The sequence below is a fragment of the Strigops habroptila genome, chromosome 12, assembly GCF_004027225.2.
Source record: "Strigops habroptila isolate Jane chromosome 12, bStrHab1.2.pri, whole genome shotgun sequence".
Taxonomy (NCBI): Eukaryota; Metazoa; Chordata; class Aves; order Psittaciformes; family Psittacidae; genus Strigops; species Strigops habroptila.
In genome coordinates, this window is record NC_044288.2 from 22,484,335 (window position 1) to 22,499,952 (window position 15,618).

Sequence of the window (15,618 nt, forward strand, 5' to 3'; positions counted from 1 at the left end):
TTTGGGGTGTCTGTGCTTCATCCCTCCTCCTTCCAACTCCAGATAGTCACAGGCAGCCTCACTGGGGTTAGGGTTATTCTATTATTACCCTGTACATCTCATACTGTGCGTGCAAATGCCCTTTTCTATAGCATGGGACTCTGCAATAATGGGCAGCCTCTGTGTTAAATATGTATTTTTATTTATCTACCCTTCACTTAAGCATCAGTTGCTGGCATCCCATGGCAGAGCTGGGGCGGTTGCTTCAGAGGACGAGGGGGCTGCAGAATTGTTCATATTGTATTCGTAGAATTATAGAATCCTAGAATGCTTAAAGTTGGAAACGACCTTAAAGTTCATCCAGTCCCAACCCCCTGCCACGGGCAGGGACACCTTCCACTAGAGCAGGTTGCTCCAAGCCCCTGTGTCCAACCTGGCCTTGAACACTGCCAGGGATGGGGCAGCCACAGCTTCTCTGGGCACCCTGTGCCAGCGCCTCAGCACCCTCACAGGGAAGAGCTTCTGCCTCAGAGTTCATCTCAATCTCCCCTCTGGCAGGTTAAAGCCATTCCCCTTGGCCTGTCCCTACAGGCCCTTGTCCAAAGCCCCTCTCCAGGTTTCTTGTCCCAGTTATCCCCTTCTTAAGAACAAAGTTTGGAAGGAGACATTGCCAACCGGTGCGTACCTGGGAAGTCTTGGATTGAGAGCTGGGGCAGGGCTCACGGCAGCTGCTCCACTGTTGTTTTCGATGGGGATAGTTCATGCCATAGCCAGCACTTTGAACGCCGTAGGAAAGCATATTCTCCCTGTGTGACACTTTTCACTTGGACTATTTTAATGCTCTTTTTTTCTTTCTTAAACCTGCAATTTACAGTTCCGTCATGCAAGTATTAACAAGCCGCTGATCATCCTGCCTCAATTTTCTGCCCTTAGTCAGAGTCTCAGATTTACAGCTATAGTCCAGGCTGGAATTACTGAATTCCAGTCAAACCTTTAAGCATTGACATCATAATGATCAGTTTTCTCTCTCTGTCTATTATTCGTCAGGAAATTTTGACATGAATATACTTACAAGAGCTGTCAGAAATCACCCAAATAGAGAGGCCTTGGAAAAAGTCAGTGGCCTTTTCACTTGTGCCCCTGCTTGCATTGCTTTGGCTTTCCAGGACTCACAGAAATGACCTTTTCCATTGCCTTTCAAATTCCTACCCAGGTGTGATGAGGCACAAGAAGCCAGGCAAGGCTTGGAGCTGTAAAGCCACATTTCAGTCCCAAGCAAAGCCTCGGTGCGCTCTCATTATCTTCATTAACAGTTTTTAGCGTGAAAACTGGGGAAGGGGACGGAAGAAAGGGGATGGCGAGGTGAGCCTCGCTGCCTCCTTCTGCTCCTCAGGTTGTAGCTCAAGCTAAATAGACTATACTGAATTTTTTAGGCTGTTTCACCAAGTTGCAGACTTTGATCCCTGGCTTTGATTTCCCACGTGGCATCGCAGACCGCAGGTTCTGACAAGAGAAGAGACCCATTAAGCCCTGTCTAGCCCAGTGATTATCTTGCCTTTTCACCATCACACCTTTCATCAAAGCCCCAGCCCCGCCGCCTGTGCGCTGGGGAGGATGCTGGTGCAGCTCAGCAGGCAGTGGCCAGGAGAGCGGGTGTGTGGCCACCACCACAGCTCCAGCCAGGGCAGGGGAAGTGCTGTGCTCAGCACCCTGTTGCTGCCGAGCAGAGCATCCCCTCCACTGCGCTCCCCCTCTCACACCTTCTTTTGGTCTTTCTCTGCCCGGCTTCAGCAGGATGCTCAGAGTAAGGAGGTGACCCTTTTTTCTCTCTAGGGTCTGTTTGGTTTCTACAGCAAGCAGGCCAAATAAGAAATACTCTCCGTGTCCTTGCCAGGTCCCCAGGTCCCTCTGCACCACTTGGCTTTCCTTTTCTTAAATGTATTTTAAATCTCAATCTAATTTTGCTGCCGTGTTGCAAGTTCCCACCTAACTCAAGAGCTGCTGTTGCCTCAGGGCTGTGTTGCTGCTTTTCAGTCTTCCCACGTCCCTCACATGTGTGGTCTGGGAACACTTGAAAAGCCTCTCCTAAATTTGTATGTGTGTGCTTGGGGTCACCCTCGGAGGAATAGGGTGAGGGTATCTCTCACTGGATAGCACTATTAAAACCCCTTCCTCAGCAAAACAGGAGCTGCTTCCATGGAATGAGTTTGCCAGTGAAAATGGCGGAGAAGCCCACGCTGGATTTTCAGGAGCAAAAGCCACGTCCCCTGTGCTGCTCCTGCTCCTTAACATGCCCAAAACAGTGTCCAGGGAGAAACAGCAGCTGTCCCATGAGCAGGGCCCTGACAGCCCGACAGCAAGGTGCAGGGGAATGGCAGCGTGTGGGGGATAGCAAGTTACAGCCCATGGGGAGGCTGTTTGGAGGACTCTGATCCCAGGTTGTGAAACCACAGCTCCTCCAGGAATCTGCCGTTGTGCTGGTGGCTCCTCTGGCTGCTCATCCTCGTCTTAAGGTCTTGCTGCTTCCACGAAGAGCTTTAGTGGAAGAGAAAAGGGAGAGGGGCACAAACAGCTTGTGGAAGATGCTGGGTCCCATCTCTGCCTTCCCCACCCACCATGGCAGGACCTGCCACCAGGCACTGGGGCACCCCGGCAGTGCTGATCAGCACCTCAGCCCCTGGGTTTGTTACTTCTTCTCCCCTCTCCGTGCGCTGTTGAGGCGTGTGGTGTTCTGGCAAACAAGCCTTGACTGTAATAATGTCTGGCCCCTCGTGGGAAGTTGTAACTCCAACGCAGTGAAATATAAACTGGCAGAAAATGGAGCGTTTCCTTCTGCCGGTGCGAGCTGCAGCAGGCAGGCTCAGAGGGAGGTTTGCTGTTGGCTTTCCCTCCCCTGCTTTTGTGTTTTTCCCCCTCCACCGAAGGGCATGGTCACCCTCCTCCAGCCACACAGAGGGAAATGTGCTGGGCTGATGAGGCACTTCCATAGAACCACAGAATCCCAGACTGGTTTGTGTTGAAGGGACCTTAAAGCTCATCCAGTTCCAGCCCGCTTCCCCAGGCAGGGACACCTTCCACTAGAGCAGGTTGCTCCAAGCCCCTGTGTCCAACCTGGCCTTGAACACTGCCAGGGATGGGGCAGCCACAGCTTCTCTGGGCACCCTGTGCCAGCGCCTCAGCACCCTCACAGGGAAGAGCTTCTGCCTCAGAGCTCATCTCAATCTCCCCTCTGGCAGGTTAAAGCCATTCCCCTTGGCCTGTCCCTACAGGCCCTTGTAAATGGCACGTTAAATTTGTGCTCAGCAAAGTCACAACTCCAGGAGCTTTGGAAGGAGGCAGCAGTGGGAAACAGAAATGTTGTTTGTCTTGTGGTCAAAATGGTGCATCTTAAGTGCTGCAGGGTGCTTGTGGTGATGTGGGTGGCAGCCCTGTCACTGCTAGGTGAGCCCCTCTGCAGAGGTCCCTGGGAGAAGCCAGGAGGAGGCAGGCAGAGTTGGATGGAGCATCAACTTGAATTGGTATTTGAAAGCACAGAGGAGACCATAGCCTACACCCTGGGAGAGAGGGTATCGTGCCCAGGATCTGTATCGAGGGGGTCTGGTGGCCTGTGCCCAGAGCTGTTCAGGGGTTCTGTCACACTCTGGGATGGGTGGCCCATGTCTCAAGTTCAGGAACAAAGCCCACCTTAAAAGGGACAGAGCTTTCCCAGGAGCTGCTCGAGGTGATGGTGTAGGCACCTGTGGCCAGTAGAGATGCCTGCTGGGCTCCCCAAGCTCTTCATCCCTGCTCAACGCATCTTGGCCAGCGTGAACACCATCAGCCTGGCCCAGCACACAGGTAGTTTCTCACATGGCTCAGTCACGATGAGCCTGTACCCAGCCTTGTTTTCTGCTCTTCAGGAACAGAATGAGGGAGGAAGGGATGGATGGATGGATGGATGGACGGACTTGGGCATGCGATGAGACAAGGGCTTCAGCCATGTGGTGAGGGCCACATCTGGAGGGGATGTGGTGTGACCCCACATTCAGGATGGGTCCTCCCCAGGGCAAACTGGGGCTGTTTAGCACATGGGGGTCTCTCTTGGGAAGCTGCTTGAACTCGAGCACTGAGCTTGTGTTGAGTCTCCATAGGCTTGTGGCTGTTCCTCACCCAGGTCTGAGGCTGGATAATCTCATCTCCCAGATCTCTGCCATCACTGCAGCATCACGGGGTGTCATTGGAGGCTGGATTCCACCCCTGTCCCAGCCTCAGAGTTGCATTGTGGTGAATGTTGTTGCTGGTGCCACCATCCCCTTATCCATCAGCAGATCAGCACAGGGTGAATTTCCCATGCGAGTGCTCCCTAGCCTGTCTCATTGTATTTATTCTCTTCAGGCTGCTTTTCCCTGGGCCTGACAGTGTAATTTGTGCAGATCTGGGCTGAGTTTTTCAAACCTTCAAATGAGCTTTTTTTGTTAGTGTGAAGCCTGGACTATTGATAGGAGACATTAAGCAAGAGAAACATTGAGAAGTGAGCAGTACTCCTACCATGCAGGAGGGCTTCCTAACCTCCAGAGGTGCTCCTTGGCATAAACTCCATGGTTCAGAGATTTTAATTAGATCTAATTCTCCAGGTGACCAGCCACGCATTAACAGGCATGCCAATTCTTCACTTGTGTCCCTTGCTATGAGAGGTTTTATTACTTGTTTTAGACAGATGTGACAAAAGAGCTCGGATACCCCAAACTTCATGTTTTCCTTGAATGGCACCAAGAGGTCTCCAGTGTAGGAGTGTAGACTCCTTTCAGTGCAAGCTTCCTCTGGTCTCCCTTGCCCAGAGTGTCTTGCATGAGAGATTCTGCTGCTCCTGCTGGAGCCTGGGGGATAACCACCTCTTGGAGGGTGCATCAGGTCCCACCTGGACCCAGACACTGGAAGCTGGTTTGCTCCCAGGGCTGCTGCAGCACATGGGGACTGTGCTGTGAACATCTCCTCTGCAGGAGGATCCTGCAGCTCCTGGGTTTGTTCTTTCTCCTTCCTGCCCTGCCCAGGCAGGTCACACATGTCCCGGTGCTCAGCAGGGGCCTGTGTCGTGGCCCCTCTGCAGCAGGTGAGTGAGAAAGGAGAATGGAAGGTGGCTTTCAACAAACCCCTTCTCCTGCCTTAGGTCAGCCTGGTGGCTGCCGTCAGAGCCCTGCATCCTGGGCGTGTGGATGGCTCCTGACGGTGTGAAAAGCAAAGCCTGGGTGCAGCGGGGGGGTTGCCTGGCACGTCGGCTCACCCAGAGGAGCTTAGTGTTCTGCTGGAGCCATGGGTGTAACTCGGAGCCCCTCCCTGCCCAAATCCATTTGTCTCCTGGGTTTTTTTCTGACCCTGCCTCTGTCTCTCGTTTCTTGGCTGCTCCAGCAGCTTTCTGGTGGCGGTCAGGGCTGCGGGTGTTCTGTAGCAGGGACACGTCGCCTTTGGCTGGCTCCACTGCAATTGCTGCTTCGAAGAAGAGCAAAGGCTCAAGTGCTGGAGCTCTTCCTCAGAGCACAAGAGGCCTGTGATCAGGGATGTAGACTGTGAAAGCCCTGCCAAAGCAGGAGCCTGTAGCTCGTAACCTCTCTGCCACCTCCAAAGAGGTGCTAGAGGTGGGTTTGCAAAGTGTCTGCGCAGCCGGTCCCCGGGGACATGGTGAGCAAGGGTTGTCCTCGAGCCTAGGGCAGCTGTTCACACCCAGACCTGGGCGTTTAGCCTGGGTTGTGCCCCCAGGATGGGATTCTCTGTCTGTAGTCCTTGGAGGAAAGTGCTTGATGTGAGAGGTGTGTGTGTGGTGAGACCAGGCATGGTTTGTGGTGGAGGCACCAGGACAAGCAGGCCCGGTGCTGCACCAAAGGGGTGTTTAAATAAATTATCACGTTGGCAGCAAGTGAGGAGTATGAAAGGAGGTAACCAAGAACTGAAATAGAAAAGGCTGTTAAGGAATAGACGTGATGGGAAGCGAGAGGATTAATAGCTGCGAGGGAAGCACAGGGGAGGGCTCCTTGCTAGGGGAAGGATGGGTAGGACACGTGCTGGGGTGGCATGAATGGCTCTGTGTGCCCTTCCACAGCCCCTCTGCCACCATTTCAGGTTGCATCAGTCATGTGCTGTGTTTGAGGTGATCTGCAGGGTTTCACACCTTCTTCACAGCCACAGACTGCCAGCTGGGGGGGGTTGCTCTGGGATCGGGCTGGATTGACCCTCGTTCGTGCCCGCTGTGGGTCCATCCCTCCCTGCCATGCCCCGCTCTGCTGCTCACCTGCCTTTCGCTTTGTTCCCTGCAGCAACCCCAAAGTCCAGATAGAAGCAATTGAGGGGGGGGCGCTGCAGAAGCTCCTGGTGATTCTGGCTACGGAACAACCCCTGGCTGTCAAGAAGAAGGTGAGTGAGGGGGGTGCACCTCTGGGTATGGCTGCTTTTGTGCTGAATGAGATGCAAGCACTCCCTGGGACATCACTGGCACTGTGAGCGTGGGGACCCCTGCTCTGCTCCGCTCCCCACACCGCGTGGGCTTTGCTCCCAGGGCTGCAGCAGGGGGGCTCTGTGGGTCTCCTCCCTGCTGCAGCGGCTCAGCCAGCCCCGTGGGGGACAGGGCTCGTGCTGCGGCTCCTGGGAGGAGAGCTGAGGGTCCCCGTGGCCCCGCAGCCATCAGGGGCTAACAGACATGGGAGCTGACGTTTGGAGGGAGCTAATTGCTGGAGCCAGCGCCGTGTCCTGCCCTCGGTGGCTTTGGAGCGAGCGGAGCAGCGCCGAGAGCCCCCAGCCAAATGTGCAGCGCTGTCCGTCGGGAGGGGGCTCCTCGCCGGGCTCCCTGGAGCATGAGATCTCATTACCCTTGCTGCAGCGTGTGATGCCACCTCTGCTCATGGGCTGTGCGGTTGTCTGCGGCTCCCAAAACACCAGCCCCACCATTTAACAGTGACCTCCTGCAAGAGGGGGTTCAATGGGGCAAGGGAGCCACCAGCTCATTCATGTTAGTTCGCCTGCTGCATGCAAACAGCAACGTGCTGCTGGTGGTTTAACACCACCATGTTCCCCTGTAGTCTGTGGTAAGAGTCTTCCAGTGGGCAAAAGGCACAGGAGAGGCTGGGGAACCCCTTTGCTGTTGGCCATGGGTGTGAGGAGGTCCCAGCTGGAGAAGTGCCCCACGGGATGCTCCATGCTGAAAACAGCTCCCAGGAGTGCCCATGGCTCAACCCAGAGCTCTTTTTGGGGTGGGGAGGGATGGCTGAGACCCTGCCCAGCATTGCTTCAGCCCCTGCATGGTGGGTGCAGGACAGTTGTTTCCAGTGAGCCTGAACTAGTCCCACTGGCAGCCCCTGGAGAAGAGGGAGAGGGATGAGCTCGGTGGTGTCCACATTCACATGTGCCCTTTTGAGAGCCTCTGAGGGTCAAACCCCCTTTTCCAGGAGGACAGAGGCTTTTCATTTCCAGTTCCCATGCTGTGTATGGTCTCCCATCTCTCTCCAGACCATGATCCCAAGCACAGATTGGTGCCCCAGCCCCTTCCCATGGCTCTCGCTCCAGTGGGTTTCCCTCCCCGGTGCACAGCAGAGAGGCCAAAAGTGCATTTCTTCCCTCCACTGTCCTTTGGCCTGTGGTTAAAGGAGGAGACAGAAACATCCCCCAGTTCACCAGCAGGAACTCGGAAGATGGAAAATAGAAACAAAGGGGACTGGGGAGGAGCTGTCAGCTCGGATCTGTCCATGTGGAGCGGGGATGCTCCCTCAGTGCGGAGGAGCCGGCTCCGCTCCCACCCGTCCCCGCTGCGCAGCAGCCCTGCCCCGGGCGGTCAGCCCGTCCCCTCTGCAGCCCAGGGCTGTCACAACCAGACCAGTGTGAGATTCAGCTGCTTGGCCCCTAATTGCCTCTGGGCGTTCACCCCGTGCTGCTCAGGCCCGGGAGGCACATGCGGGGGTCTCGGTGCTGTGTGATGCTGCACCAGCACAGAGCCTGGTTGGGGCTGTGGCCTGGGAAACATCATGGTTTTGTTCTCTGGCCACAGGAGTGCAGGGAGAGGATGTTCCCCAGATGTCCAAATTGTCTCGAGGGCGTCAGGCTCTGCTGAGTGGTGCTGGACCCCATTTGCCCTGTCTATCCCATAGCCAGGCTCTGTGCTGACGACTGGTGGGGCTGAACTGTGAGCAGAAGCGATGGTGCTGGGTGCTGGCAACAGGTCTCTCTGGTTTCTTGTTCTAGCAAGCATGGTGACAGTCCAGGTTGGAGTTTGGGTGGAAGTCACCCAAGTTTGGGCAGCCTTGCGGGGCCGGGTAGGGTTGGAATCAGGATAAAAGGGGACTCTTGGAGATGCTCCTCAGCAAGGAGAGGTTTCAGTGCATCTGCTGGGGAGCTCCACACAAATGGGTTGTGTTTCTCCTGTCCTCGTGGCGTGCCATGAACAGAGACCGTGCCAGATGCGGCAGCCATGGCCACCGTGCTGATGGACCTCTCTCCCCACCAGGCTCTCTTCGCGCTGTCCTCCATGCTGAGACACTTCCCCTATGCCCAGCAGCAGTTCCTCAAGCTGGGCGGCCTCCAGGTCCTCAGGAGCCTCTTCAGGCAGAAGGGGATGGAGACCCTCCACGTCCGTGTGGTGACACTTCTCTACGACCTCATCATGGAGAAGGTGAGGAGCCGGGAGGGAGGGGATGGGACCCAAACAGGCACCCCCCACCTTCTCCCCCTCACCGAGCATAGGGGCCCTCATGCATCCTCACAGGATGAGGGTGAGGAGGGACCCATCCACCATCGGTGCTCTTGGGATGGGTTCCCTCCAGCCCATGGGCCACCACTGCAGGACACGAGTGCCTGGGAGAGCCCAGAGTGACGTTAAACCTTTATTTCCCATTAAACCACTGCCACCATCTCCATCCGAGGGTGTTTAAATCACAAACCAGCAAGGGCACAGGTAGGGAACGTCGGTGCTGGGCTGTGGTGAGCTCGGCTGCCAGGCACGTGCCAGGGACCAGCCGCTGCTGCTGTGCCCCTGCTGCTGGAGAGGCCCCTTCCTGCGTGCGCATCCCTCCCTGGAGCCCAGCCTGAACCAAAGGGGTTTATTTCCAAATACCTGGGATTACTGCTGTAAATGTCAGCTTGAATCCCGCCTTTCCTCACCATCACTTCTTGTTCAGTGTGTGTGTTTCTGTTCTCCAGAGGATGGAGATTAAATCCACTTTCCGTTTATAGCCAATTTGCCCTGCAGATTATTGCTGCTGCAGAGCTGGGGTTTCAGGCAGTGCAGAGCATCGGCTGTTTTAAACCAGTTGTTTTCCAGGAGACTTTGTAAAGGTGCAAATTCTTTTAGCAGGTCTAAAATGTGATCAGGTGCTGGCTCTAACGTGCAGCAGTCACAGAATCCCAGCCTGGTTTGGGTTGGAAGGGAGCTTAAAGCTCCTCCAGTTCCAACCCCTGCCACGGGCAGGGACACCTTCCACTAGAGCAGGTTGCTCCAAGCCCCTGTGTCCAACCTGGCCTTGAACACTGCCAGGGATGGGGCAGCCACAGCTTCTCTGGGCACCCTGTGCCAGCGCCTCAGCACCCTCACAGGGAAGAGCTTCTGCCTCAGAGCTCATCTCAGTCTCCCCTGTCAGTGTGCAGCCCGAGGCGAGCAGCCCGTGCAACTGCAGCACAGACACAGTAATTATTGCAGGGGCCACCGGCCAAGCCGGGAGGATCCTTTGGGGAATTTCACGCTATCAACAGCCCCGGCACCACCCGGGCCCCGCTGGTGGCAGGGGGTGGTGGGAGGTTTCCCGGCCCCGGTGCTGCTCGGGGCAGGTGTCTCTGGGAAGGAGCTGCAGCCGCAGCCCTGCCTGCCCCGGCCCCTGCCAGCACCTCCTGCTCTCAGCAGCATCCCTGAGGAATTCCAGTGTTTGGTGTTTCTGGGCCAGGCTGGGAGGGGAAGGTCTGGCTGCGCCTGGAGGAGACTGAGATCTCCCTCCCTCCCTTTCACAGGAGCAGCACAAAGCCCAGCAGTGGTGTTTGGTCAGTGTGGAAGGAACAGGTCCAGCAGCCTGAGGCAGCAGACCCAGAGACTTTACAAGTCTTCTGCTGAACTTCCTTCCCCTTGAGTCCCCTTCCAGCCCCACGTGAATCCACTGGCCATCAAGAGCTTTCCAGGGTGGGCAACTAGCTCCTGTGGATAATTTCATGTCAGGAAACCAGGACACAACCTCCTCTTGGTTTTCAGTTGCAAGTCACCTTCCAAGGCAGGAGTTATGGGGTGCGCATCTTCCTCTCCCGCCATGTGTCACCTCCTGGGAGCAATCACTCTATGACAGGGATATTAATCCATGTTCCATCGCTTCCCACAGATGCTACTTGAGGACTCTCAGCACGGGGACCACCTGGAGGAGAAGATCCAGCAGTACCAGCAGGTGAAGCTGGTGCCGGCGGTGGTGGAGCAGGACTGGTGCGTGGTGGTTTCCAACCTGCTGGCCATGCCGGAGCACGACAGCCGTGAGAAGGTCCTCAAGATGGTCGGGGTGCTGATGGCCTTCTGCAGGGAGCGCTACCGCGGGGACCAGGCCCTCAGCACCACCCTCAGCCTCCTGCGCAGCGAGTACGAGGAGCTGGCAGCAGAGGAGCAGAGGGAAGGTGACAAGGACGGCTACTTCAAGGAACTCCTTGGCTCTGTGAACACCATCATTCAGGAGCTGAGGTGAAAGCAGCTGTGGGTTCCCTTCAATCCAGGTACTTCAGGGCAGCACCGGGAGTTTGGATGGCACCAGTGTACAGGCACTTTTGAATAAACTGCTGGGTTAACTGAGCTCCCACCACTGTGTGAGTGCGCCAGCAGCTTCCTTAATACAGCACAGCGTTTGGGGCATGTGTCCCTTCCATGGGGTACTGCTGGGAAAATACAGGGAGCTGCCTTAGAGGGAATGAGGTGAAGTCTCAGCTTACATTGCTCCAACCTTCTGAGTGCTCTCAGTCTGTCTGCAGGACTCTGGTGTGGGAAGGATCGAGGGATGTGGGACTGTCCGTGTTGGGCAGCTCTGCTGCACAAAGGGAAGCGCTTCTTCCCGCAGCTCTGCTCTGCCTTTGTTCTGCCCCGCTGTGTCCGTGATCTTGGTTTGCCTCTGGGTGAAGCATCTCAGCACTCACACGGCACCGTTTGCCTTTGGATTGTTTTGTGCTGGTACAGGGGGACAAACACTGGCTGGAGGGGCTCTCTGGAGCCTCTCATCCAGCCGTGGCTTGGTGCAGGACTATCCCTGCCTCACTATTTCAGCCCTTCTTGAGGCTAAAATTTCTGGCGACCATTTACAGCACGTCCCTTGTCACTGTTAAGTAGTGGGGCTGATTACACACATTGATTAGTTTTCTTTTCGTCCTTCTCTTTTTGGCTTCAGTTCAGGCTCTTTTGCTGGGATTAAAAATGACTTTTCTTTTATTTTCTTCCCTGAAATGCATTTCCCAGCCCGTCCTGCTGGGGCTTTGCTGTGTAGGTTAAAAACAATATAAATATATAAAAATATATATATATGTGATGGCAGTGGCCAGGGCGAGCTTGGGCAGGGCCTTTCCTGCAGGAAGCCTGAATCCCAGAGCAGTGCAGGGGGAAGAGCTGGGGGTATCGGCGCAGGGATGTCCCGGGCCCTGCCTGGCCCTGTCACTGCTGCACCACTGGGTTTAAGGAGCTAGGGAAGGGCCAACTCCTCATTACAGCCTGAGTGAGGAGAAAAGCAGCAGCAGCTGGGCCAGACCCCTGCCCCAGAGCCAAAACCCCACTTCCTGATCTTAAAAGCCTTAAAGCTGTGAAGCTGTTGAGCAGCAGCAGCCTGGTGGTGTGGGTGCCGTGGTGCCTGCGCTGGCCCCAGCCGAGGAAGTGCATAACATTAAAAGGAAGCTGGGGAAGTAAGTATAACATAAGGACCTCCTGGCCTGGCTTTGAGCCCTTTGGACGCTGAAGGCACTTGTGGTGCAAAGGCTCTTTGAGGCCTTGGACAGCGCTGATGCTGCTCAGTGACCTTCACATTGAGCTGTGTCCAAACCCCGCATCCTCCTTGCCCAAAGGGCTCTGCTCTGGAGGGTGGCAAGAGCCCCCCCAATGCCCGGGGCACCCTGCAGTGGGGCTGGGGTTTGCTCTCCCAGCTGCCCTTGAGGTCTTTGTGGGGAGGCAGTTGCACTGGGGGGGTGTTGGTGTATTAGCTTTGCAGCTTTGGGAGCTTTGTCCCCTCTCTGCACCCATCGTGTCCCACCCAGCCAGAAGAGCCCCCGGCCTGTGGCTGCCCTGCCCCGGGCTGTGCGCGGAGCCGGCAGCAGCAGATCTGGGCTGGGCGAAGGGAGAGCTCTGCATGTTAAAGGCATTTGCTAAATGGCATCAAACCTCGGCACGGGAGCCTTCACACGCAGTTACAGCAGCAGAAATTCAACGTGGCTGAATTGAATTAAGAGCACTTGAAATCTGGAATAAGACGATCTCCCGGGGGTTTAATGTGGTTTCACTAATGCACTTTAGAAGACAATGATGTGGGCTCATCTTCCTGCGCAGGCAGGGCCTCGGGGCAGGCAGGGGGCTGCTGGGCTGGGCACAGCCTCATTGGGTGCTGCCATTCCAAAGCAGCACAAAGAACCCCAAATCGTTCCTGTTCAGGAGACGTTTCGGGGTATCTCAGTGCTGACCAGGAGCAGCCCTTCCGTGCCCAAAGGTCCTCTCTGTTCCCAGCCCCTCTTTCACTGGGGAGCGATGCTGAGCCACACGGAATGGGGAGGGGAGGCTCAGCTCATGGCTCACCATCAGGGAAGGTGCTTGGGACCTTTTCCCACCTCGTACCCGCACAACTTTTCCAACAGGACATGGTTGCACTCCCTCCCTCCTGGGTGTTCCAACTGCACAAGCCCTTCCCCAGCACTTAATTACACCAAGCGGTAATTACTGTAATTCTTTTCATTTGGCTCTCTAATAAAGCTGAAGCTTTGCTGGTGTCCACACCCCCCTCGCTGTGCAGTGCAGCATCAGCCTCTGACATGCTGCACCACACCGGAGGTTGTAAGGCTGAAATTATCTGACACATTCTCTTCAACAGGGCCTGTACAAGGACAAGAGGTAATGGGTTTAAACTTAAAACGGGACATTTGGGTGGGTGTGAGGCAGAAGTTGTTCCCTGTGAGGGTGCTGAGGCGCTGGCACAGGGTGCCCAGAGAAGCTGTGGCTGCCCCATCCCTGGCACTGTTCAAGGCCAGGTTGGACACAGGGGCTTGGAGCAACCTGCTCTAGTGGAAGGTGTCCCTGCCTGGGGCAGGGGATTGGAACTGGATGAGCTTTGAGGTCCCTTCCAACCCAAACCAGGCTGGGATTCTACAATTCAACCTCCCTGGACACAGACATGCTCCTCCGAGGAGCAGTTCTTGGGTAACACGGTGCTGGGGCTGTGGTCCCCAGTCACTGCCCCTCAAGTCCCCCCCAGCTGTGCTTCCAAAGCAGCTCCCATCAGGTGAACCCTGTTTTCATCTGGTTTTGACCCGATGCTTGAAGTTTGTAGCATAAAATGAACTGACCATTTATTTAAAAGCTAAATACCCATAAATCTGCCTGTACATCCTCATGGATGGGGTGTGGTTTAGAGCACATTAGTGGATTGAATTTTGGGGGGAGTAACAAATGTGTTTTGGAGGGAGCCACTGAACAGCCTGAGGGATGTGACCTTCAAGACAATTACATTAATACCAGGAGAGAAAAAACTCACATTATGTAAAAGCAGTTAAATAATTACAGCTAAAACAAGCTCTACAGCTTAGCTACTCCATTAACCCTTTAACATGCATGGCAGGAGCAGGTTCACTTACCCTCTGAGCACATTAAAGGTATATGAAAGCCATAATTCAGTTATTTATTCTGTCCTCAAGGGGCTACAATGCTTGGAAACACAATAAATTTGGCAAAAAATCCCCCAAGACCTATTTAGCTTAATTCTGATCAGTGTTTTGGTAACATGACAGCAATAACCTTGATATAGTAAATTATAAGCCGATCAAGGTAAATAAAATTATAATGTAACATTGCCAAGGCTCAGCTCTGAAATTTAGATGCAGTTTAAAACATTAACTACAGAACAGGCTGCTTTCCATTTTAATGGATGCTTTATGGAAACAGCAAACGTGACTTTGACCTGTGCAAGTACTTCTCCTCAGATACTGGACTTTATGGGCACATGTAAAACACACTGAAATCCATAACGTTTAAATCAGACAGCACAATTATACCTTGTAGCTATAGTTATCACAAATAATGTATAGTCTAAATTGCAGCCTGAGCAAACACGGTTTCCTGGGTGCCTGTGGAAGCCCAAGGCGGGATGCAGAGCAATTATGAGGAATGAGCACAAAGCTGATTTGCATCTGAATGGCGGGGGGGAGGCAGCCGAGCCCGCTCCCTTCACAGCACCACAATACACCAGCTGGGCAAAGCAACTTTATTAGTGTCCCGCAGCAAAATACATGAGGAAGCTGTAACCAGGCACTCGGTTCCCGCCCGATGTCACACAGGAGTAAGCAGCCGCCTCCACATCAGCCTGTTTCCATGGGTTTGCTCTGGGTGCTGCCCCAAAAGGGCCATTGGCAAAGGAACCCGTGGGTGCTCCATGTGTGTGGAAACAGCCCATGGGCCAGGAAAAGCAACGTCACACAGCAGATGTGCCACCAGGAACATCTGGAACACGACCCTCTCCCTCCACAGCCACAGGGAATGGCGTTATTCCAGGTGTTTCCTGGCTGGGCACGTGTCTCCCGCTGTATTTTCATACTCCTTTGAGCACACAGAGCTTGTTCCCTCTCTCCACCCCAGCAGCAGGAATACACTAATACACACAATACGTTCATTAATTTCTCTTTGCGTGAAAAGATCTAATTCCCCTCACTTGATCACAGCCTCCGAGTAGCATGAGTCAACTGTTAGTGTTAACCGTTAGTGTTACTGTAAAACCCTCTTTGGTTATAGAATGTTTTATTTAAAGCAAGGTTATACAAAACGATTTTCAGCTAGAAATACACCCCTGAAATCTAAAAGCCATCTAAAGGAACACACTCCCGCAGGCTGAAGCTACACTGATCGATAGGACTTAGAATTCTGAGTTGTTCCCCCACGGAATCTAAACAAAGTTATCAAAATTATATTAAGTAAATACAATTTGAGGAAGGGTAAACTTCTGAAAAAATCCTTAGAATATTAAAAGTAGAGTTCTGGAAGGAGCAGTAGTGGGCTAGAGAAAGAAAGAACCGAGACACAAAGACCTCTCTTTAAATACTCTCCATCGCCTTGAATTCACTGAGGGCCTGCACCGGGTTCACGTGTTTCTTCTGGGATGCTCTCTTGATTTTAGTCTGGGTTTCGTCCTGTTTCTCCCTCTTGACCAGGGGTTTCTTCTCCGGAGCCTTCATCTTCCAGGAGACGGCGGGAAGGTTGAGTGAAGCCATTCCCTGAGACTTCTGGTACTTGGTGGATGCCACGTAGGAAGCCTTCACGGTTTGCACCACCGCATTCATCAGGTTCTTGGCTGCTTGGATCAGGGACATGGCACTGTCCACCTGCCAAACGGTGACACACACGTGTTACATGACATACAAACCACAGGAATACAGCATTCCAGAAAACACCATGGTCCTGAGGGGTAAAAGCACTCAAAACCTGATTTT

The 15,618-nt window shown here is 54.2% G+C and overlaps 2 protein-coding genes across 7 annotated transcripts in view; one reads left to right on the forward strand and one right to left on the reverse strand.

Moving 5' to 3' along the window:
- SIL1 (SIL1 nucleotide exchange factor) overlaps window positions 1-11,094 on the forward strand; it is a 101,380-nt gene extending 90,286 nt beyond the window's left edge. For all 5 annotated transcript variants that reach the window (XM_030504957.1, XM_030504955.1, XM_030504958.1 and 2 more), the window contains 3 exons: window positions 6,267-6,363; window positions 8,444-8,608; window positions 10,296-11,094. In XM_030504957.1, the coding sequence (XP_030360817.1) occupies window positions 6,267-6,363; window positions 8,444-8,608; window positions 10,296-10,646 (613 nt within the window). In that variant the 3' untranslated portion in view covers window positions 10,647-11,094. The remainder of the gene's footprint in view (window positions 1-6,266; window positions 6,364-8,443; window positions 8,609-10,295) is intronic.
- A 3,291-nt stretch (window positions 11,095-14,385) lies between these two features.
- CTNNA1 (catenin alpha 1) overlaps window positions 14,386-15,618 on the reverse strand; it is a 125,647-nt gene continuing 124,414 nt past the window's right edge. The window contains exon 18 of one of the 2 annotated variants that reach the window (XM_030504960.2): window positions 14,386-15,510. In XM_030504960.2, the coding sequence (XP_030360820.1) occupies window positions 15,223-15,510 (288 nt within the window). In that variant the 3' untranslated portion in view covers window positions 14,386-15,222. The remainder of the gene's footprint in view (window positions 15,511-15,618) is intronic. The other variant, XM_030504961.1, reaches the window with a different exon arrangement.